At 45.0% G+C, this 22,039-nt stretch overlaps 1 protein-coding gene across 2 annotated transcripts; it reads left to right on the plus strand.

Moving 5' to 3' along the window:
* Nucleotides 1-736: 736 nt before the first annotated feature.
* On the plus strand, nucleotides 737-21,566 carry AKAP12 (A-kinase anchoring protein 12). Of its 2 annotated transcripts, none has more exons than XM_061558920.1 (3): nucleotides 737-801; nucleotides 15,054-19,348; nucleotides 20,453-21,566. In XM_061558920.1, exon 2 carries the CDS (start codon nucleotides 15,077-15,079, stop codon nucleotides 19,343-19,345), a length of 4,269 nt encoding a protein of 1,422 aa, XP_061414904.1. In that variant the 5' UTR covers nucleotides 737-801; nucleotides 15,054-15,076; the 3' UTR covers nucleotides 19,346-19,348; nucleotides 20,453-21,566. The 2 variants fall into 2 exon arrangements, with proteins under 2 accessions (XP_061414904.1, XP_061414903.1); XM_061558919.1 differs by lacking the exon at nucleotides 737-801 and adding an exon at nucleotides 12,306-12,547.
* The last annotated feature ends 473 nt before the right edge of the window (nucleotides 21,567-22,039 follow it).

Here is a 22,039-nt window from a genome sequence, read left to right on the forward strand (position 1 = left end):
AGTAGCCGCGCCCATTTAAACAATTCCCTCCCCTATCGAGATGATTCAAGTCGCTTTTGACCTTAATCTGTTTAGCTTTCGTTGGAGGGGGGGTTGCTCGCCAGATGCTTGTACTGTAGCTTCACGAGATCCAGTTGTGTTGAGTAGTTTCACACACACACACACCCCCACTCCCACTACACCCTCCCAACTAATCCGATTAACGCCGGTGGATCCAGCAGCATTTATAAGTTTCGGCGAATCTGTTCGCTACAAAGTGATCCAGTGGTGGCGAGCTTGTGGGTCGATCCGATCCGGTGTCTACGGTGCGAAGGGACTTCTAAATCGGAGCTCCGGCAGAGGCACATCTTGCGGGACACGAGGATTATTACCGGGGAGCGTCTGCTGATAAACCATCGCCCAGCTCGGAACAAGACGCCGGTCTAGCGAGGAACTCCGCTCTTGCCGTATTCCTGCTGGAAGCCCAAGGCAAGTGTTCCTGGGGAGACGGGATTCGCGGTTTTCCGTCGTGTTACTTGGGGGGTACAATGTTTTTGAAGTCGTTTGGTTTAGTAAGTTTTTATTATTATTGTGTTTTAAAAAAAAAAACCGAGAGGTGTTTGTATAATGTATGACGTGCGATGACGAGTGGAGTGAGCTGGATAGAGAGCAGAGCAGGGGTAGTGAATAGTTATACTAATAATGTGTTGGGTGCATTTTCTTAACTCGCGCTACAACGCCCATGCCGTTACAGGACCCCCCCCCCCCCCGCGGCGGCTGCCCACGATTTATTCTTCCCGCTGCAGAACCAGAGGCGACTTGGTGAGCAACCGCCCTCCCCTTCGATGCCCTCCACTCGCTCTCGCCTCCCTCCTCGTTGTAAACTCTCGACATTTGCGTCGTCTCGGGCCAGAGGTTGTCTGTCGCTCTGCTGTGGGCATAGTGGCGTCGGCCGCCTTGGGCCCCCCCCTTACCCCACCACCAAGGTGCACGGCAGCAGCCAAGAATGGGGGGCCATGGAGGAGAGGCGACTTTGGCGTGGTGTTCACGTGCTGGCCAAGGGAGCAACTTGTTTTGTGGTTGCTGGGTGGTCTCTGTTTCTCTGCTTGCGCTGCTGTGTGTGGTCTCTGACTCGTGCCCTGCCCCCCCCCTCTCCCTCCTCGAGGTATTATTGTAGACCAAGTTGGGACTGCAGGCCTGGAGTCGGTCATGTTGTAAATCGACGCTATACTTGTAGCCTTTCTCGTAGTCAAATCCATCAATGCAGACCTTATTAATTGCTGCGCTGTTGAGTGTCGGCAAGGCTGCGCACCTGTTCTCGCTTTAACTCTGGTTAGCTGACTCTTTGTTGACAGCATGGAGCCATAATTGGTTTGTTTTTTTGTGCGTAAAATAGACCACAAAGTTCTTGTCAAGTCGGCGGGGGTTGGTCAACAGCCGCATGGAATCTGGGGGAAGTTTAAGCGGTCGGTACAAACAAAAACGTAGTGAGGTAAGCAGTGTGGATTAACTCGCGCTGATTTGGCCAACACACGGTCTCCCCTACTGTGGCATTCCTGTGCTGCCAGGGGGCCTTCGTCTGCTGCGCGTATTCCACAGGAGATTGTATTTAGGGCCACTGCTTATCATCACCTACACCAGGGGAAGGGGCATTTGCCACCCCATGGAACCAATACAAGCCGCAAACCTAATTTTTATGTGGCCCGCTGCCCCTTTTAACTACGAAACGGCCCGCTAACGATTGCGTATCCTTTGCGGTAAGCGTCTTTGCCACACTAATCGGGTATTCTTGGGGGATGTATTCACGTTGGCAAAACCTAATTTTATCGTGTGCTCGTCATTGGAATGAGCCCCTTTTTCAGTGACAGAAGTGACCTGAGGTGTGCGTTTAATGTGGGGCCCTCGTGTATTTAAAGAGTCGTCTTTGGCCCTCTCCGAAGGAACGGGTTTTCCCCACCCCTAACCTATGTCGTCATGTGGTGGTGGTTCTGCTTGATTGCATCTTTAAGATAGGGGTTTATTAGTGTACGTAAATACAAAATGTGATTGTCAATTGGCCAAGAACTGGAGCTTTACAAATTGCAGTGCCATGAAAGGGAAGTGCGAAGTAAGGCTAAATTACTGTACAGTGGAGGTACATTTGTTCATGCTAACTATTGAGGTGCATATGTACATACTGTACAGTTCATATATAAACCACAACATTGTGGCTGACGAGAACTGTAATTGATGCTTAATAGATTTTTGCGTTGGGCCACGTAATGTTTTGGACTAAATTTGTTCTAAAACGGTACACCCGACTGCCAAACTAATCGCATTGTCACGTGTACAACCAGTCAATGTGCCATTTTTATTATTTCAGCTCGCCGGTGAGTTGGAAAATTCTAGATTTGTATTGCTTATTTTATTTAACACAATTAGCATTAGTGAACTTTCTTCCGCTACATTGAGGGCATGCATTGAAGTGGTGTAAAGATTATCACGACCGATTGGGTGGGTCTGGAAATGTGCCCAATTGACTGAAACGTGGACACGGCAGACTGAAAAGGGACCCATGTCTCGATCTTTTGCCAAATATAAAGGTCGAGTAACTATTGTTGTACAACACCTAACACCAGCCAGGTGGCTAATTCCCATGCAATCTATCCTGGGCGTTGCTTTGCTTTTGTTAAATTGGCAGCCATAATAGTACATTTTATAGCCCCTTTTGGGAAACCTATATTGATGAAGGTTAATATTTAATACAATCCTAAACAAAAGGTGGTCTTGGGGCTTTGCAATCGGCGATTGGGTAGCAGCCAGCTATGTAGTAATACTGTTGGCAGGTTGCGCTCTCCTCGTGCTTGAGCTGAACTCATTTGAAATGCTGTGCTGCGCGCCTGTTTTTGGTTGTAGCGTATTTGGCATGGTGTCTTTTGTTTAGCCCCAAGTGCGGAGTGCTTCCAACGGACGTTTCCTGAACAAGCACCCAGCAGTCTCCCCCCCCCCCCCCCCCATCGGTTGTTTTAATGACCTGGAATCAATCTGCAATTGTAAATATTATCTTATTTGTGTCTTTTTTATTTCTCAATGCAATTCTCATAACATTCTAATATTGCTTTGAATAACTTGGCAAAAGCAGCTGTCGTTGCCAGACATCCCTTGGTGTACAGTACTTTTGTAATTCATTTCAAGTATGTGTTCCACTTTTGTTAATGTGCATTAGTTGGGCTTTTTAGGCTTTCGTTTGTCAATTTGTATGACTGCAGAGGAGCTTAACGTCTAATCCTTGATGGATTTAAATATATACTCTGCATCGGCTATCTATTTATTGTAAGCTCAACCGAAGAACATTAATTTGAAGAATATTTAAAATTTTATACATAAAAAAAATATGTCTTGTCAATTGGCACAAGTTATTTTATCACTATCCATGAATGCCTTCAATGAATTGTAAATATTCTACTGTAAAATATAATGCACATACCAAATATTATTTTAGTTTGCTCTTATGTACGAGTAACTTATCTTGATCTGACGTAGCATTGTGTAGACTGTTGTAGAAGAGACGGGATTACAGGATATAGATTTGCCTATGACCAAATCACCTGGAATGTGCCCAATCAGATCAACATGAGCTTAACAGTTTGGCCTGGATACCACTTGGATTAGCAAATGGGTTGTGGGATGGCTCTCATCCAGCAGTGGTTTGACGAGGGCTGTGCATGTAGATATATCCCTGGACACCCTTGCAAACAAATTCTATCAAAAGATTATCCTGGTATTACTCTTTGGTTCTTTCGGTAAAGTCGCGTATAAAGAGAAAATAATAAATTAAATAATAGCATACCATTATTATTCTCTTTATACATGACTATACCGAAATAACTAAAGAGTAATTCCTGCAGTCACGAAAGCTCCAAATTAAGTTTTATTATCCAGGTAAAAATTTTCGTAACATTTTTAAATACCATATGGAATTTCGGTGAGGTTAAAATTAATAAAATTGAAGCACATTTAGGAAGTTGGCTTCTGCCAAAAATATGACCGTAGTGCATTTGAAGTTTTTTTCTCCCTACTCGTGCATTTGTGAACGTTATCCGTGCGTTGACATTGAAGACGACATTTGGATTTTGCAATGGAGCATTGTTAAATCGGACGAGCCTTTTGTGTCACAGTAGCAGTCAGCATACCATGGTGCTTCTGATCTGCTGACCCCGTCTGGGCTGTAAATGGCCTTAAACCCCTGCCCTGCCACTCTCCCTCAACTTTATGCCACGATCCACTTTGTTGGGATCCTCTGCCATTTTGGTGTGAATTGAGCCACTCACAATACTTGCCGCTTTATCCTAAACATTCGGGCGACCTGAATTGCTCCATTGCATATTTTGTCCCTGCGAAAAGAATAAGCCTTTTGTTAACTGCCTCGCACTTGAATGCATTAACCCCTTTTTAATGCTTCATCTTTTCAAAGCGTATGATTTACACCGATATCCACGCTTGATGTGTTGTGGATAGTGACCATTCTCGACAAGATCAATGATGAATTCAAAACATAATTTATGCACATTTAAATGTAATGATTTAACAAGTGGTAAAGTACTGCACTTTAATGCTATGCTCTCTAAAGAATTTGCAGAACGTGAATATGTTATTTTTAAGCATGCCTATATAGGCATTCGTTTTATAATCTCTGACCCCATTTTTTTTACCAAACCAGATTACCAACGCGAATGTATCGGAATTGACGTGCGATCCGTGGGAACAGGGTTGATAAATCCTCGCTGGCTCGTGTCCAGTTGTGTTTTTTATTCATTAAAACGCACCCTTATTACCATGCCCAGAATCCTGGTGGGTACAACACCCAGTGAAGTAAGAGCTCCGCTCGACAATGCTGACCTGGAAGGTGAGCAAAAATAACCTGCAGGGCTTTATGGACATGGCTGGCTTCCAGCAGTTTGCAACGTTAAGGAGCCCAACTAACGGTGGCTCATTTCCCAGCCCATAAAGTGTAATGGTCTCGGAGCTGAAATGTACTGCTCGACCATGTGCGACATTGCAGCCAGCGTCTTGTACTAACGTGCGTGTGACATTGTTTTTTTTCAGACTAAACAAGACCCTTGTATTTGTGCTATAGCATTGTGCGCACAAGCGATGCAGCTGCCCAGGAGCTCTGCACGTAAACCCCTCTGACACTGGGTCATTCAAACATAAACAGGATGAGGTCCCAACCATTGGGAGCGAATCCAGAAATTTGAGCAAGGGATAAATTTGCCCAAGTGTCTTAACGACGGGGGGGGGGGGGGGGGGGTAGGCATTGTCGTATTTATTATATGCGGCATACTGTACTGAATCTAATCCACAGGAGATGTTTTTTATTGTGGTACTGAAGTTCTGGCCTGCTTGACTTTTCTGGAGCCTCCATCTTTGTGCTGGGTTACAGCAAGAAATGCATGAATCGGCCAGGCTCTGGAAATTGAAGTGCAATTAGGGCTCAAATTAATTGGATGCAGAATTTTTTTTTCGATGTGTGCTCTTAAGCTCCACGATGTTCATATTGCAGTGTATAGATTTTTTTGTATCCATATATACAGTCATGGGTTCCCATTGCCTGTGCAGCCACAGAAGGTGCTACCATTTGAAGGGCATTTACACCCATAATTGACAGCATTATGCTATAGAAATCAATTGGGAGACAACACCCTAAGCTAAAGTACTTTAGTTGTGCTCATCTTTACATGCCTTTGATATTATTTACAGATTACACCCAGCTTGTATCGGTTGGTTTCGCATGTAAGCATAACTTCCATTTAAAACAAATTCAATAACTACTTTATCATAATTGCCATGGCATTCCTTGTCCACCGACTTCCTACTGTGTCCTTGGGGAGGTTGAGCAGGGCAAGGGCTTGTGGGTGTCCAAGTACTGTAATGTTTGAGACGGTGGCTCCTGATCTCTCCACGCAAAAACTAAACTCTGTTCCCTGGTGAACTCCACGAGATTTGGGCCGTGTGTGTGCGTGCAAATCTGTCGCTCTGGGGTCGGCAAATTACTTAATTCCATTCACAATTCTCTCCTTTGTTAAGACCTAATATTCCGATGGCCATTACATGTGGTAAATGGCTCCTGTGTTAGAGCTGGCCCTTGCCCATTGAGAGAAGCCACACAGAACATGGTTGTGGTGGTTGGCTGTTTTTTTACGTCTTATCTGTCTGTAAGAGTCTTTTGAGTAACAATTTTTTTTGAGCGGTGATTTGCACGTTTCGCTATGAACCTGGTGTGACCCAAGTTCAATAACCGACCCATGGCTTCCAACATCAGTGAGTAATTATCTAAATCAGTTCTGGGAACCTCCTTTACCAACCTACACTGACCAAGCAATCTATGGTCAAACAACCCCCACAACTGGCATGGTGGCGGGGGGGGGGGGGGGCTTCATATGCAGTGCATGGACACAAACCTGAATTATTACTACATACATTCAGGTTTTTATTGTTATTACTTGTTTGGCAAGGTTTTGGGCCTTGGAATGTGGCAAGCTGTGACACACTTCCTGCAGGGTTGAGCACGCACTGGATTTCCCTGTAGAGCAGCGACTAATGCAGGCCCACTTCCTGTCCCCATCCTCGCACGAACAGGTCAGATTATGTCCTTCATTCACAATGGACGGGTGATGGGGAGGAAACCTGGCTCTGGAGGGGGGGGGGGGGTTAAACACAAGTGCCCTTCCGTTTGAATGAATGAGGCCAAAGCGTAGGAGGTGCGGCAAGCAACTTGAGTTATTCATCAGTGATTTTGTAATAGAAAGCGCTTCCATTTACACCATGAGTAATTCGTGAAACACGCTGGAACCCCATGACTAACTCGCTCGTACACCTTGTGCAGGAGAATCCTTTCGGGAACATTCCTGATGTGTGATCGCATGAAGAAAACGCAAAAGAGCCATCTTGCGATTGAGAAATTCTCTGGCGCCAGCGTGGTTATTGCGGATGCTTGCGTGTGCGCACCACTCTCTGCTGTGAAAACCATAACAAAGGTGGGGAGAGGGTGTGTGTGGGGGGAAGCCGGTAGAGCTGGGTTGGCAGTGCACGCTCCATCGACAATCGTGTGTACACTCGCGTTTTAAAACTCGGAACTTTGGAGAAAATCTTGTAAACATTGACCGCTGATGAGAAGATTACAGGAGCTTACGTTCCTCAGATTTTGTGATGCCGTCTTCCAAGATTACTTGTGGTAAAACTTGAGCTTTACCCCATGGACTTTTGAAGCAGTATAGCGAGAGACTGCTGTATCTTTAAAATACGTTATGGGCAAATAAACAATATTGGTTGTTTGCCTCTACTTAAATGGTGAGGGTTCACGTCTTTAATGATCCTTGTGGTGAAGATGGTATCAGTTCTGTGTGCCTACGTGCTTACGGCTGTTTGGCAGCAGAGCGACGCCCCTCCCTAACATCAGCAGCCACATAACATGGAATCCCTTCATCTCCAAATCTGCTGTGCTCTCCATAAGTGATGAATCCAGCCTGGCATAGTATACATTCTTTCAAGGAAATTGGGAATTAAATTTAAGCAGAGGATTTCTTTCTTTTAGAAACGGTGGTGGTTTGGCTTGTGTGGTCACGGTGATAGCATCTTGGTTTGCCTGTGCAATTACAATCATTTAGGGTATGTGAACTTTGGAGACCTAATGAAGGAAATTGACCTCGTTCCAACCACATTTCAATGTAAGCAGGATTATAGGACTGCAGAGCCCACACACGTTTGAATTGTAAAGACAATTAAATTACCGCCCCAACTTTTTGTCGTGAATTTAATCTGCTGTAATGGAGGCCACGTTCACCAAGGGATAATGGTGAAGTGCTTGGGATGCAAAAGGTCAAAGTATCAAGCAGCCAAAAATGTGACCCATGTGGTGCAGTGGTCTTGGCATCCCAATGCTGATGAATAACTCTCATCACTCATGCTTCAGCGTGCATGCTTCAAATTTCTTCCTTCTGCTCTGCTTCCACTATTGAAAAGGTAGTGCTGAAATCTTTAAACCCTTGCGTAGCAGCTGTACTTACCTTGCCGCAACTGTGGCTAAATTTCATCCTTCCTGAACCACCCGAGGGTTCCTGGATGTTCACGATGCTCTGGCATGGCCACTGATTTAATCCTAACCGGACATGCTTAATAGGCCTACAACATAACTTTCTAACTACATAATCTACCATACACAATGCGGTAAAAAATTACATGATGCAAGTTAAATTGGCACAATCGATCTATTTCAAGTGGCACTCATGGACTTCGACGTCGGATGCACATTCGGCGTGGTGAATAAAATGTAGTGTTCAGTTTGCGTTTATAATTTGGTTTAAAAAAAAAGTCCCGCTTTGGAATGTTCCTTTTTACTTTTGAGCACGCAGTGCAAGAGCTGGAATGTGGCCAAAATGTGCGAGCCCTTTGAAAGTCCACGTCCTTTGATGTGAGATTGGTCGAGGGACCATAATAAATGATGATCATCAATTGCAACGGTTAGTGCTGACGTTGTTTTCCACGGTGCCGTTTAATAAAATACAGCAGTAAAATTGACGGCGGGTTCGCTATGATGCGTCTGCACCCCTCTGTGTGGGTGACCCGTGCCGCTTTCGCGAGTTACATCGGTGGCGCGGGGTCGGCAGCAACTTTTGTGCAAGTGGTGACAACTACAAACCGACGACAAGATGGTTAAAAAGGTGAGAACGCTGGATGCATACCACCAATACTTTACAGCATTTGGTTTTGAGATTGGGGAAGGCATTCCTTTCACCGACAGCTGGAGAGCGCAACTGTGCATTCTTGCAGAGTATTTTGGGCAACGAGAAAACCCATTACAACTTTATATGGTGGTGGTGGCGGCAGCAGTGATGGTGGCAAGTGGATGGAGCAGACGGAGATGTGTATCCCGTGGCGGTGTGAGGGTGGGTGACGACAAGAGGCATGGGAGGGTTGGTGGGGGGGGGTCGATGGGGTGGAGGGAGTTAAATTCACGGCTGCTGCGAGTGCAACAACACGGTGTGAGGAACCACGTGGAGCTCCCCGCTTGAGGGGGACCCCATAAGTATTTTCATACAAAGTGTGACGCCTTTTGCGTCCTCTGGTCGAACACCGCTTGGGACTCGGCTCAAAAGAAAGCTGTCGCTGGTGTGGACCAATCGGTTTCAAAGACAATGCATGTATTATCAGAGTTTTTTGGTTTGCGTTCTGACCACAAGTTTTTTTATTGCCAGAAAAAAGGGGAAACCTTTACACCATTGGAACCTCATTTGCCAGTGAAAAATATGATAATTGTTTTTTTACCCTTCTATCTGGCAACAAAACTGACACCTTTTTTACAAGGAGTCATGTTTGCATAGACCACAATACCTGCAGTCATAATGCAAAAAAAAACACAACTCAGATAACGCCAAAATATATATCTCGTACTCTGATGGTGCATTGTCTTTGAGTTGTGCGCCTTTTGGCGTCATCTGGTCCAACCTATGTAAGACTAGGCTCTAAGGAAAGCTGTCTCGGGTGTGGACCAATCAACTTCAAGGACAGTGCATACATTATCAAGAGTTGTGTTTTTTGTTTGCATTATGACTGCCGGTATTGTGGTCTATGCAAACATGACTCCTTGTAAAAGGTGTCCGTAGCCAGTTTAAAGGGAAGCATTTCCCCTTAAACTGGCTGCTTTTGTTTTGTAAAATTGCAATTACAAGTGATTGGTCGTCATGACCAATGTCTTCAAAGATTTATAAAAATGTTTTGGCCATGCGGCGCATCGGGGGGGGAGGGGGGGGGGTGATTTGACATACTTAAAGATATGCTGGCATGTGGGTTGGAAGAGGCATAGATCCGAGAGCATATAAATACAGTATAATAATTAACTTTCCTACCAATGCTTTTCTAAGTGTACATACACCAAGGTCTGGGCAGTGTCGATGGGAAGGACTTCTCGAGTTTAACTTCGATGCTGTGTCGCACCAATGCTGGAATAAGCTGGTTATATACAGTCCACTTGAATTTTATGTACTGCGTTTGGAGGTTGAGGCGTGCGCATGGTGGTGGTGGTGGTAGCTGCGGCACAGCTGCCGTGGCTGGGAGTGCCCGGCACGCTGGCCCCGGGCTTTGCGCTCGCTCAGCGTTTGAGTGCTTGCACAGCTGCGTTGTGCCGTGGCCTCGGCCGTGCCCTGTGCCGCCTCCGACCTCGCAGCTGGGCTCTGATCCTCGTGTGCAACCAACAGTGATACCTGCAAAGTGTTACGCGGAATAATATTGTTACTCCTTTTCAGCAAAGGGTGGGTGGGTGGCATATTCCTCCCTTGAAGTGAAACGTGATGTGGTTTTAATTTACGATTTTGTAATACCACAACTTTGGACGTAGGTTAAATTTTTTACAATTTTTTTTTTCCAAAGGTGTGGTTACCACACTGCATTATAAACTCTGTAATCTGAGCGTCATTCCTGGCTGTGGCTAACGTGTGAGGAGGTGGCGAGGGATACCTGAACCAGTTGAGGGGGGGGGGGGCACCTTTTTACCAACCCCAGCACTCGGTTTCGTGAAGTATAATAAAACCACCTGTGCCATGGATAGACATTCATCTGTTGGTGTCCATTATGAGCCACACATATTAAACGCGGTCGAATGGTGACCAACATTAAGATTAATCAATTTCTGACTAAACTGAAATATCACAAAGATTGTCCAAATTTTGTTTTAAACAAGCAAGACAATACATTCAACGGCTGTGGCTAAAGAAAGGCAGAGGCTTGGCAGTGCCCTTGCTCTGTCATGCTTGGTAGGTGCTTGTCCGATATGTTGCCATTATAACATTTCTCTCGGCCAGGACATCCGTTTATTTGCTTACTGTTTGGCCATAAAATTGACCTTTGATAAACCAGCTTGGGTAAGCTACTTGCACTACATAAAAACAGGTGCCTTGTCTGTAACTGTATACTTAAAGCCCACCGATCGATATATTTTAATTGGTTCTGCTCCACAGTGCTGTTCATCTCGTGATTGTATGTGTTTGGTCAAGGCGAACCTTGCCAATAATGCTGTGTTTGCAGGAGCGCATGGTTTATGATTATGACATTTACAGACCCACAGCTGTCCCCCAGAAAAAAAAATCCCAGTCTGATTGTCTGGTGATGGAGCCTGGTGAAAAGGGCGCTCCAACGTCTGGGGGAGATCTCTCCGCATGGCTCTGCTTGCGAACCTCCAGCCTTGATCAAAGTTCTGTCCGTGGGTGTTTCGGCAGAGTGGTTGTGCTGCTACTGCTAACCAGGGTGTGCCATGCAGTCGTTTTTTTAGGTGAACAAAGCAGAACCAGGGTGTGTACCTTGCACTGATGGTACAGGTGGGTTGAGCCAACGAAGTGCAGTTGCTTATTTTGTGTTGGTGATACACTGGGGGGGGGGGGGGGGGAATGATTGTAGAGGAAGATAGAAAAAAAATCTGAAGGTCGGGGACATTACTACGGAATGAGATTGCATGGGGGGAACACGTAATTAAATGGAAAGCGAAAAGGGGAAATGTTTAGCCCCATGTGTGCGTTCAGCTGATTGGGACAAATTGCCAGTTGGTGTGAGCAGGGCAACAGGAGAGAGCGCCTGCCTCGGGGCGTTGTGAGCAGCCTGGTGTCTGGTGATTTCTGCAGCGTTGCCGCAGGAGAGGTCTTAAATAATCATTGGGAGGATTCATTGTGGCGGTGCCGAATGCAACAGCTGCAGTTAACGGGGATCTGCCCAGCGATAGGAGGGATTTCAGCTCGCAACATTCCTGCGTGTCTGCGCAAGACGTTTTCAGAAAACACAATTCATCAATGTGATGCATGTCCCACATTCAAACCAAAGTTTGTAAAAACAAAAAAATTGTCCTCTGGTTTTCCCCCCCCCCATGGTGCGGGTATAGTTGTCGTCCCAAACTTAAATTAAGAGCCGGTATTTGTATGCCGAGAGGTTTTTAAATGGAGTCTATACCGAGGGATTTGATTGCCACCTGTATAGTACTTATCTGCATTTGGCGTTCATGCGAAAAAAACTTGTCAGCCGTCAAGCTAATGAGGTAGTCATAGTTGTAGCCCGATGTCTGCGTGTGAAACAAAACCCCAGGGTCCGTTAACCGTTTATTGAGTTGTTTAACGTGCAATGGCCATGATGATCGATCTGGAGCAAACCGGTTTAACAGGATGACGAATGTCACGGATTGGTGGGGGAGAGGGGTGAGCAAGCGCGACATAACCCTTCAAGCCCTGCCCTCTCCCACACGCCCTCCTGCCTCCCCCCCCCAGGCCCCATCTGTTGTTTGGGCTTGCCACTGATGTAATGAGACCCCCTGCCAGCGCTCTCTTTTGTTGGCTCACTTAATCCCCATTTGCTGGCTGGACAGAGCCCCCTTTCTTAGCTGTGTCCCTCTCTCACTTGGGTGGAGGGGGGGAGGAAAGAGGCGGGTGTTGGTGGATTTCTTAGCCGTTGCCTCCTCGCTCACTCGGTCTCACATCTCCGGTCCTGAGGTCGGGCAACGCGACAGCTCTGCTCATCTTCACCCAGACCATGCTCGGCATCAACTATGTAACAGGTACTGTAGGCGGATTTGTGGCTTTTATCCGTGCTTCGCAATTGCACTTTGGATGAAGTATTGCTACTTAAGTTTCGGCTATTGTCAAGTGGTGACGAAGTATTTGTTTTAAAAGCAAAATAGTAATTCTAGATTTGAAGCTTTCGTGACTGCAAGGGATTCCTACTCTTAGGTTTTTTTTCGGTAAAGTCATAAATATATTTATGTATTTCACGTGACTTTACCGAAAAAACTTAAGAGTAAAAATAGTAATTCTGGTAATTTTTTAGTGGCTGTGTCGTCAGACTTGTTACACTTAAGCCACTTTTATTTTATTGGTTACGTTTTGGAACAGACTGCCAGGCCCAGAGTTTAAAACTGTTTTACTGCGTCTGTAGATAGGCTTTTCCGTACATTGGAATGATAATGGATGGATAACATTGTCATGGGCTTATCACATTCGTCTTTAGTAACCAATATCCATTGTTAAAACTTGAGCAGTTGTGTATCTGTCGAGTGGGTACACACAATTAGAAACGGCAATCTGAAAATGCATTTAAAATGCAGTTGCTAATCATTTGGAGCCGAGCTGTGAAAAAACCTGTGTAAAATAACGTTTTAATAATTTTCTCCAGCGTTCTCCAAAAGGACAGCCTCCATGAACGTAAAGGCGTGGCTCTTGAACGCACAAGTAGCGTCAGTGTTTGCGTTGGGCTTATTTTAAAGTGGGATGCAGCATGTGTTCTGCTGTAGGCAGGCGAACAGCTGCTCTTAAGTAGGCAGAATGCTAAGCCACTTAGTCCTCTAACACTGCTTGCCTTTTTTGTGTATATTATTCTCAGGAGGAGAGTGGGATGAATTTGCCACTTGTAGTAAAAAGTCCTGCGTTTTTATATGCCGAGTTTAAATTATTGTACCCTTTTTAGTTCATTCCGTGTTTAAAGCCCCATTAAAAAACTACTGGACAAACCTCTTTGGCTAGTTAAACGTATATCTAACGAGACCTGTGGTTTAGAATTGTCGTTATAGTCGAATCGGTTTTTGATGTAAAAGTGAAAGGTTTGATTTGGAATCTCTTTTAAAGCGCTTTGGCGGTTGATTCTGACTAGAAGCTTCTATTGTTTAGTAAAGCTTGGGTGCGGTTGCTGAAAAGCTTCCCTTACAGAGTTCCTGCCTTTTTCATTGGATGCTTCCTGTATGTTTGTCCCCAGTTTCTTGCACCCAGTATCGCATATATAGTCTTAAGGATTTCTTTTTCACTGCTATTATTTATGCTCCTTGCAAAAATTCATACAAATAAGGGTTTATATTTACACTTCATATAAGCATGATTGTAATTTGAAGACATGGAGCTTTTTACTACTTGCACAAGTTGTCTTATTGCTCAATGTCTAGGGCTCCAATCATTTGAGAGCATTTTAATCGGACTTTTAAATAAGAAGAGTTGAGCCTTGGTATTGTGCTGTTTTTCAGTGCGTCTCAATGTGCCGTATTGTAAGCAGAAGCTATTAACACTTGGAATGTGGCATTATTCTGGCAGGGCACATGGCTGCACTCGAACCCAATTTAAATGCGTTGTGACCACTGGGGTCATCACAGCGTGCGCTCACAGTGGTGCATTGTGACTAATATCAATCGTGTGTGGAACTAATGTCGCCACACAAAACCATGGCGTGGTCCCTGGAATGTTCGGCTCTTGTTTAAAACATTGCAAAACACTTGGGCCCCTGTTCGGTCGCATGTGTCTAAGAACGCAAGCGATGCATGCTTTTGTTTTGGCAAGAGCAATGCTGATAGCATATTCTGTAATGTGACTGACACACAGTGCAAGAATGCAATTGGAGCATGAGTAACATCCTGCAACAGTGCTGCCTTGTTGGCACGCCCAAGAATCTGGACAAAAAGAATTCTGGGAAAGGGGCCTCTTCTAATGGTGTTTTGTGGCTTTTTATTCGACAGCATCCTTGGATTGCATGAGTATTAATTCGCTACTTTTTTTATCAGTGGAACTGGAGCGTTCGCTGCATGTTTATTTAAGCAAATTGGTCCGAATGTAGTCTTTTTGTATCGAGCCTGGAGATCTGTGAAGCTGGTGTTTGCATTTGGTATTGTGCCAAATAAATGAGCTCATTGATGTGTGCTCTGGAGTTTGAATGGGGGCGGGGTGTGACACCTGCAAGATGGAGCCACACTTGCAATAAAGCCCACTGCTCTGCTGCAGATGGCTTAACGGGCACTGGCACATACTGGGTCTTGTCATTGGATTAATGGATAAACAGAGCGACGGAATCTGAATGCAAATGCTTTGAAGGCATTATAACTATCTTTTTGAGATAAACCTGTTTCACTGCCATGTAAATGTTTAGCTTTAACAACACCATCTGGTGTTTAGATAGAATTGCAATCTTTGTCAACACTTGCACCTAGTTTTATATGAAGTTAATGTATTTTTAACAATTGTAAAAAAATCTGAGCATAATGCCAGTGTACGGAATATTGACAATGCCACATGTTTGTCTTTCCACAGTGGGTCAAGGGGACACAGCAACCATGGCAGAGACAGACTCTGGAGCACCCGAACAAGCAGCAATGTCAGAGGTGCCTCCGGGACAGACGAACGAAGCGGAAAAAGGCAACGGCGACTCCGATGCTCCCCCGGCAGCACAGGAAGGCGAGGTTACGCAAGCTGCAGAGCAGACCACTTCGTCCAGTGCCGCCCCGCAGAGAGACCTGGGCTTCAAGAAGGTTTTCAAACTGGGAGGCTTCAAGTTCACGCTGAAGAAAGATCGCGAAGAGCCGCCCGAGTCGGTGACTCTGCTCACCATGAAGGATACTGACGGTGAGGGCAATGGTGACTTTAATGGGAAGGTGGAAGAGGCCCAGAGCAAGCAGCAGGTTGTTGAGAATGGCGCAGATGTCGCCGCTGTCAAGGACCCTGAGCAAAAATCGGGTGAGGAGGCTGCGGCAAGCTCTAACGAGAATGACACTGATGACCAAAAGGGAGTCCATGAAAATGGCACAAAGGAGAGTGCTGAGGAAGCTGTGGCGAGTGAATCTCCTGTGGGGGGCTTCACAGCTCATGTGACCACGCCTTTGAGGAAAATGTTCAACAACAGACTCTTTTCTGGTCTGAGGAGAAAATCCAGCAAGGCTGAGAAGGATGACAAAAACCATCAACTTGGAAACGAACTCCTAGTCGACTCGAATCCTGAGCCGGTAAATGCAGAGCATGCAGTGGAGGTGAATAATTTGCTACCACAGGCTGAAGAAAAGCAGTCTTGTGCTGGAGCGCTGCCGTCAGAAAAGTCTGCAGATGCCACCAAAGTGACAGAGGCACTCCAAAAGCAAACCACAGATATTAACGATGTGGAGGTGGTGCAAGAAGAGGCAGCGATAGCCATTGTGAAAAATGAGCAGTCGATAGCTGTATTAGAACAGAAAGATGAGATGTGCAGTCAGGAAATAAAGTTGAACGAGGCACCAAAACAAGAAAATGGCAATAGCGAGCAAGTGGAATGCTCCGCCACTGCAGAGAATTCTCATCCTATAGAACAGGAAGCAGGTGTAGTGGAAAATTCAGCTCCGTCAGCGAATAGTGAATTGATGCAAGATAAAGTTGACACATGTGCAGATCCCAACGTAAGCCCTGACGACTTGACGGTTCAGACCTCAAAGACTGAGGAAACGGAACAGGATGTAACATCACCTGATAAGTCTAAGACACCAAGCAGTCCGTTAAAGAAGTTTTTCATGGGAAGTTCGCTAAAGAAATTGTCTCTGAAAAGGGGTAAAGAGAAGGAAAAAAGTGAAGGCAAGGCCCAGACTGAAGTGGATGAGCAGAAACCGGATGAAACTGAGGCAACAACTTCACATGCTTTCAATCAGACTGCATCGCCATCGGGGATCGAAGTTGATTCTCAGGTTCCTCAGTCGCCCACTCAACCAGAGGCAGCAGGTCCTTCTGAAGAAGCTGAAGGTGTGGCAGAAAAGAAGAGGGATGGAATCACTCCATGGTCATCATTCAAGAAGCTTGTGAAACCGAGGAGACGGACCAAACATAATTCTGAGAGTGACAAGGAGGAAGAACCAGGGGAGGCTGGCAAGACGACAACAATGTCTTCCACAACTAGTGGAGTATCTGGAGGAAAAGAGGACTCTCTGAACTCTGAAGTAGATGAACACGTCAAAGAAGGAGGAAAGAAGAAGACTGAGCATTTGGGTCCAAATTGGGAAGCTCTGATCTGCATCGGCTCCTCCAAGAAGCGAGGACGTAAATCCTCAGATTCGGACTCTTCCCTGCAAGATTTGCAAAAGCAAAAAGATGATGCACCGGCACAAGGAGATTCCAAACCTGAATCTGCAACTGAACACGATCAGCAATTTGAGGACATAAACCTGGAGGTTGTATCCAAGACTGTGACCAATAAGGAAGAGCTACCTGAAAAGGACGAGGTCCAGTCTGAACAACCTAAAGCTGAGGTTGCTGAAGCACCAAAGAACACGGTGAATTGGGGTTCCCTAAAGCGTCTTGTAACGCCAAAGAAGAGAAATAAATCCAAAGATCATGATGCACAGCAGGGTGAAAAGGAAGATGCAGAAAATCTAGAAAATGAGAATGGGGAATTGCAGAAAACGACCATCCATGAAGAGAATAGCAGTCCTCCATCGAACTCTACTTCCCAGCATCAGGAATCCAGCCATGGTGGCACCCATTCAACCTGGTCTCTCAAGAGGTTTATTCCAGGAAAGAAGAGGAAGTCTACAAAGGTTTTGGCTGACGATGTAGAAAGTGCCACTCAGGCGGCAGAGGTGAAGGGCAATGACAGCGACACTGACACACCGGGTGTGGTGCCACTGGCTGAATACGACGATGAGGAACAGCCGCAAGTTAAAGTGACAGATGCAGCTGCCAATAGTGGTGAAGCTTTGAGTTGTGTGCAAATTGGGGCTCTAAGTGACAAAGCAGCAGACTGTGCCAATGTCCAGGAAACGGTCACAGAAGCAATGGTGGATGTTGGTGTAGATGACAATGACGCTAATGTTGAGGTGGGAGCGGGCAAAGTCGACTGCACAGTTTTGCAGACGGACGTTTTAAAAATATTAGAAATGGATGAGAAGTCTAATTCAAGAGCCCCTGAGGTGGTCGATGCAGAGCAGAGAGAGTCTGTGTGTGCTGAGGAAAGTATCGTGATGGCTTCAAAAACTGTGACCAAAAATACAACAGAAAATGTAGCCTCGACGATGCAACTAACAAATACTTCGGATTTAGTTGTCAGTTGCAGTTCCGAAGTATCGACCACGAATAATGCTGTGTCTTCTGTAACTTGCAGTATCTCGGAGGAAATCTCAAACGATTCGCAAACCGTGATTTCCCAAACCCTGGAAGTGACTGAAACTTCAACCTTTACATCAGTTGTGTCTGAGGAGATGGTTGTGTTCACCAGCAGTTCAATCCAAGCCCCTCTAGAGTTGCTGGACACGGTGGAGTCCTTGAATGAGGAACAGAAAAGTGTAGAAGAGCTACCAAGCAATGTCGTAGTACAGCAGCCAGTGGTGATGCAACTACCAGTACAAGCAGTTGAACCAGAGCAGGCAAGCGACGTTGAACAATCGCAGGTTTCATCTATGCAAAATGTGGTAGAACGGCCAACTCAGGATAGCCATGGTGACGTGTCCTCCGATGCGTTTGTTGCTCATCAGCTGGAACAAATCCCAGAGGATGCTAATGAGTTTTCGCAGGAAGAAAAGAAAGGGGAAATAATGGTTGAAGCAGCGGCACATGCTGGCGGCGCTGGCGATGATATTGCTATGTTGATACAGAAGGCTGTGAGAGCCGTAGTGGGTGGAGCAGAGATTGAAGCACAGTGTGAGGAGCTTAAGCAAGGGCTTTCGGAGACTGAAACGCCACCATGTGACTATGCAACAGCTGCTGCATCCGTTGTGGAGGCAGCAATTGAAGCTGCCACAGCTTTTGTGAAGGAGCAAACGAATGTTTATGAAGCTGAAGATGGTGCAGCAGTGGAAGTTGATTTGCACGAAGATGAAAGCCACCCTTTGCCAGAGGCGGATGTTCAATCTGATGTGATTTCAACGGAATCTGCACAGGTCGATGCTTCTCAAGGAGCATCGCAAGAGGTGAAGGGTACAGGTCCGTTGGAAAGTAAGGAAGTGGGTACTGATGAAAAAGTGCAGAACCTTTCAGATGGTCATCAGAATGACGCTGAGGCCCTGCAAGAGGAACCGGAAATTGCATCTGAGAGAGTAACCGATGGCAAAGAGCAAGTAGTGCAGAGTGTGGAAAATGGGTTTGCTACCACACTCGCTGAAGAGGTGCAGAAAGATTTAGGTCGAGATGGTGAAAGTGTCACTGAAGTTGTTGCCTCTGGAGAAGAGTGTGGTGATTTCCAGGAGGAGAATGATAAAGCTGCTGTAGATGAACATGAGCAAGTCATTAATGAAACCATTGCCTGTGAACGGGAAGTACTGGAAAATTCTGTAAATGCCAATGCTAATAAAGATTCCATGGATGAAGTGGCTCCTCTAAAACAAGAGGCATCTCTGTGTAATTCGATAACTGGGGGTGTTGTCGAGTTTGGAGAAGATGCAGTGATAATTGATGGAAATGTGAACCCCCCAGAAGAGCTATTTGAGGAACTTTCCAAGCAGACGAATGTGGTGGAAACCATCCAAGAGAAGCTGTCCATGAAGTTGGCATCGTTTGACGGCGAAGAAATACATCCGGCTGAGCCTACGGTGCTAGCATCGCAGACACCTGCCCAGGAAACGACAGAGGCAGCTGAGCCTACTGGTGCTCTTTAACAGGTAATATTATTTCCAACAAACGCGTACAAAACTTCAAATTTATTCACAATTTCTTGGATTCAATTTATAGACACGTTCCCTATTTTTAAAATAAAATGGTGCAGTTTCCACATCTGTGCTTGTACTGTAAAGTGTAAATGCGAATAATTTAGCTCTTAACCACTCGACATTTGTTTCAGGTCCTCGAGGTTGAGTCATTTGCCATAGCCACATTTCTTAAATTCCATAATGAAGTTATGCTATGCAACTCGTTTTCATGGTTTTTCGTCCTGAACTTTGGTTTGTAAGATTACCTTTGGTGGTAATTTATGATTTCTAGTAAGTTGCATAACATACATTTTATGGTTGTGCATGCTTGTTTCTGCATCGTAAAAAAACAATAGTTGGACTTTATAGTACATAACCAATGCATTTTTTTTCACATCTGATTTGGCACCATCGATAACGATAGCTGTTCATCAATACAAAGTGAAATATCGAGACTGCAAAAGTACGTCTGATAAAAGTAATGAATCTGCTGGTGACACTTATTGTTTGACCATCCTACCCCTGTCACATGTGCCTTGATTCCTGGCTCAAGCAAACCCCCTCGTGGGAATCTTTAATGCGGCGAAAGGGGATGTGGGTTGCATCAGCCAGGCATCAACTCTTGGCATGTACGCACGTTTCCCACGTGGGAAGCGTTTAATGGAAATGTTACTTTTTTCATCTTTCTGTTTTCTTAAACCTTTTATGAGGTCCTGTTTTTGGTAAGAGCACTGAACCTCAAGCCCAGTAGAGTACGTTATGGATTTGTGGACGGTACGAGCATAGTACGGTGGTTAATTTTACCCATTCACCTCCCACTTTGTTTTATCAAAAGGCTAGCTCGCTTGTACCCACTGGCGTCCATCTGTCATCGATTTACAATTAAACCAAGCCTGAGTTCATGGCTTCGAGCCATGAAATGTGTATTGGCCACCAAACTTAATGAAAGGTTCAACTCTCTGCATATACTGAGATGGTGGCTACTTGGATAAAGTAGTGGCGTTTATTTACATGGCTACACTGCCACCCAGTGGAGAGTATGTGAGTTTTAATGTGCAACTGACGTCGTCTTTGCAGGTTGAAAATAGCCAGGGAAGAGGATGGACCTGGTCTCCTGGAGTGCTGCCCCACGTCCTCAATCCATCCCTCAAATGTTCACCGCAGCGACACCATTGCACCTCACCCCTCAACCACCTACCTTTTTGGGAATAGAATTGTCTAGAAAGGCCAGATATTGAAAATTGTTTCTAAACCCCAGTGATTTATATTTAATGGAGACTTTTAAAGCTTGTCTTAATGTTAAAACGGGCTTTTTTGCATTTGGCTCAGTACAACGGTTTCAGACTTTAAATCTAGTTTTACATTTTTAAAAACTAATTATCCAGAGATGTCTTTTTGTATATTGTATTAAAACATATTAAAGTTTTGTATGTATTGTAAGTTTAACGTTTTTAGTACAGTACTGCATTGCATACCTGCTTTTACATTTTTTAGTTTAAGGACTTTCCCAGCGTCGAAGATGTCCTTGCATAACCTGTATAACATACAGCGTATACACGTATATCTTGTATGTCTATCTTGCACCTATTGCTGCAGTGCTAAAATAATAGCGGCGAGTAGTATATTCTGACCTATATCTAAATTTATACGCGTAAAATAAAAAGCGCCCCAAAATTTAATGCACAAGTACAGTAGAAGGCTAAAAGACTGATGGCTGGTGTTAGATGATTTTTTTTTAATAAAGCTTAATTTTAAGTAAGGGCGGGGAGCCAATTGTTTGCAGTTGGTGGCTTGTTTGCTGGCAGCTAATGGGTGTATTTTGCATTCTCTCTGACGTTCTAAAAACGCTTATTGTAGCTCATCGGGAATACTTTTGTTTTCAAATGCAGCCCAGTTACTAATTAGTCGGTGCGTTCTGGTTTCGCTTAGGTTTTTGCCTCGCTGGCTGTATTCTCACTAAATATTAATGGCCTAATTGTCAAGTTTTATATTTTTCACTGCATTTGTATCCTTAATATATTTAAATTCTACTGGAACTGAAGCAATGCGCCTTTGTATCGTCTATTTGAACCGTTTCAGAAAACATTCTCGATTTTCTCAACCCACTAACACCTGCTGTTTAATCCGGCTGTGGTATTGTTTTTGTTACCAATATTTGTTATTGTTTTTGTAATAAATAATTAACCATTAATTGGTATTTCCTGGTCACATTTGTCATCTACATCCTGGTCCCGGTTTCCCCATGCATGGGTTTCGAGCTCTTTGCCCGAGTTTTTTTGTATCCTAATGATATACAATTCCAATTAATTTGTAACGTAGAATCCAGTTTAGCCAGTTGCCCAGCTAGTTTACGAGGAAGTTCGTCGTGGATTGGCGCACAACATAATCAATGGCATTCAAACGGAAGAGATGGGCAAACCACATCGAAACGACGCGTCGGAGGTACGGGCGCAAAGAAACCGAAGAACACCGCCAAGGAGACGAGGCAATTGATGGGCACCAGGTGTGAACCGCGGTTGGGCGAATAAAGCAAAGTTTAAACGCGTTGGGTGCAAGTGCAGCTGATCTGCATTACCTATTCAACCCCTTATTAGTGCCTTCCTTATTTCGGACCAATTTAGACCTTATTGGTCCCCCCGTGCCTTTTGCTAAATCTCAGTCTCA

Source organism: Lethenteron reissneri, chromosome 25 (assembly GCF_015708825.2).
Source record: "Lethenteron reissneri isolate LAM-NWPU_2019-01 chromosome 25, ASM1570882v1, whole genome shotgun sequence".
Classification (NCBI taxonomy): Eukaryota; Metazoa; Chordata; class Hyperoartia; order Petromyzontiformes; family Petromyzontidae; genus Lethenteron; species Lethenteron reissneri.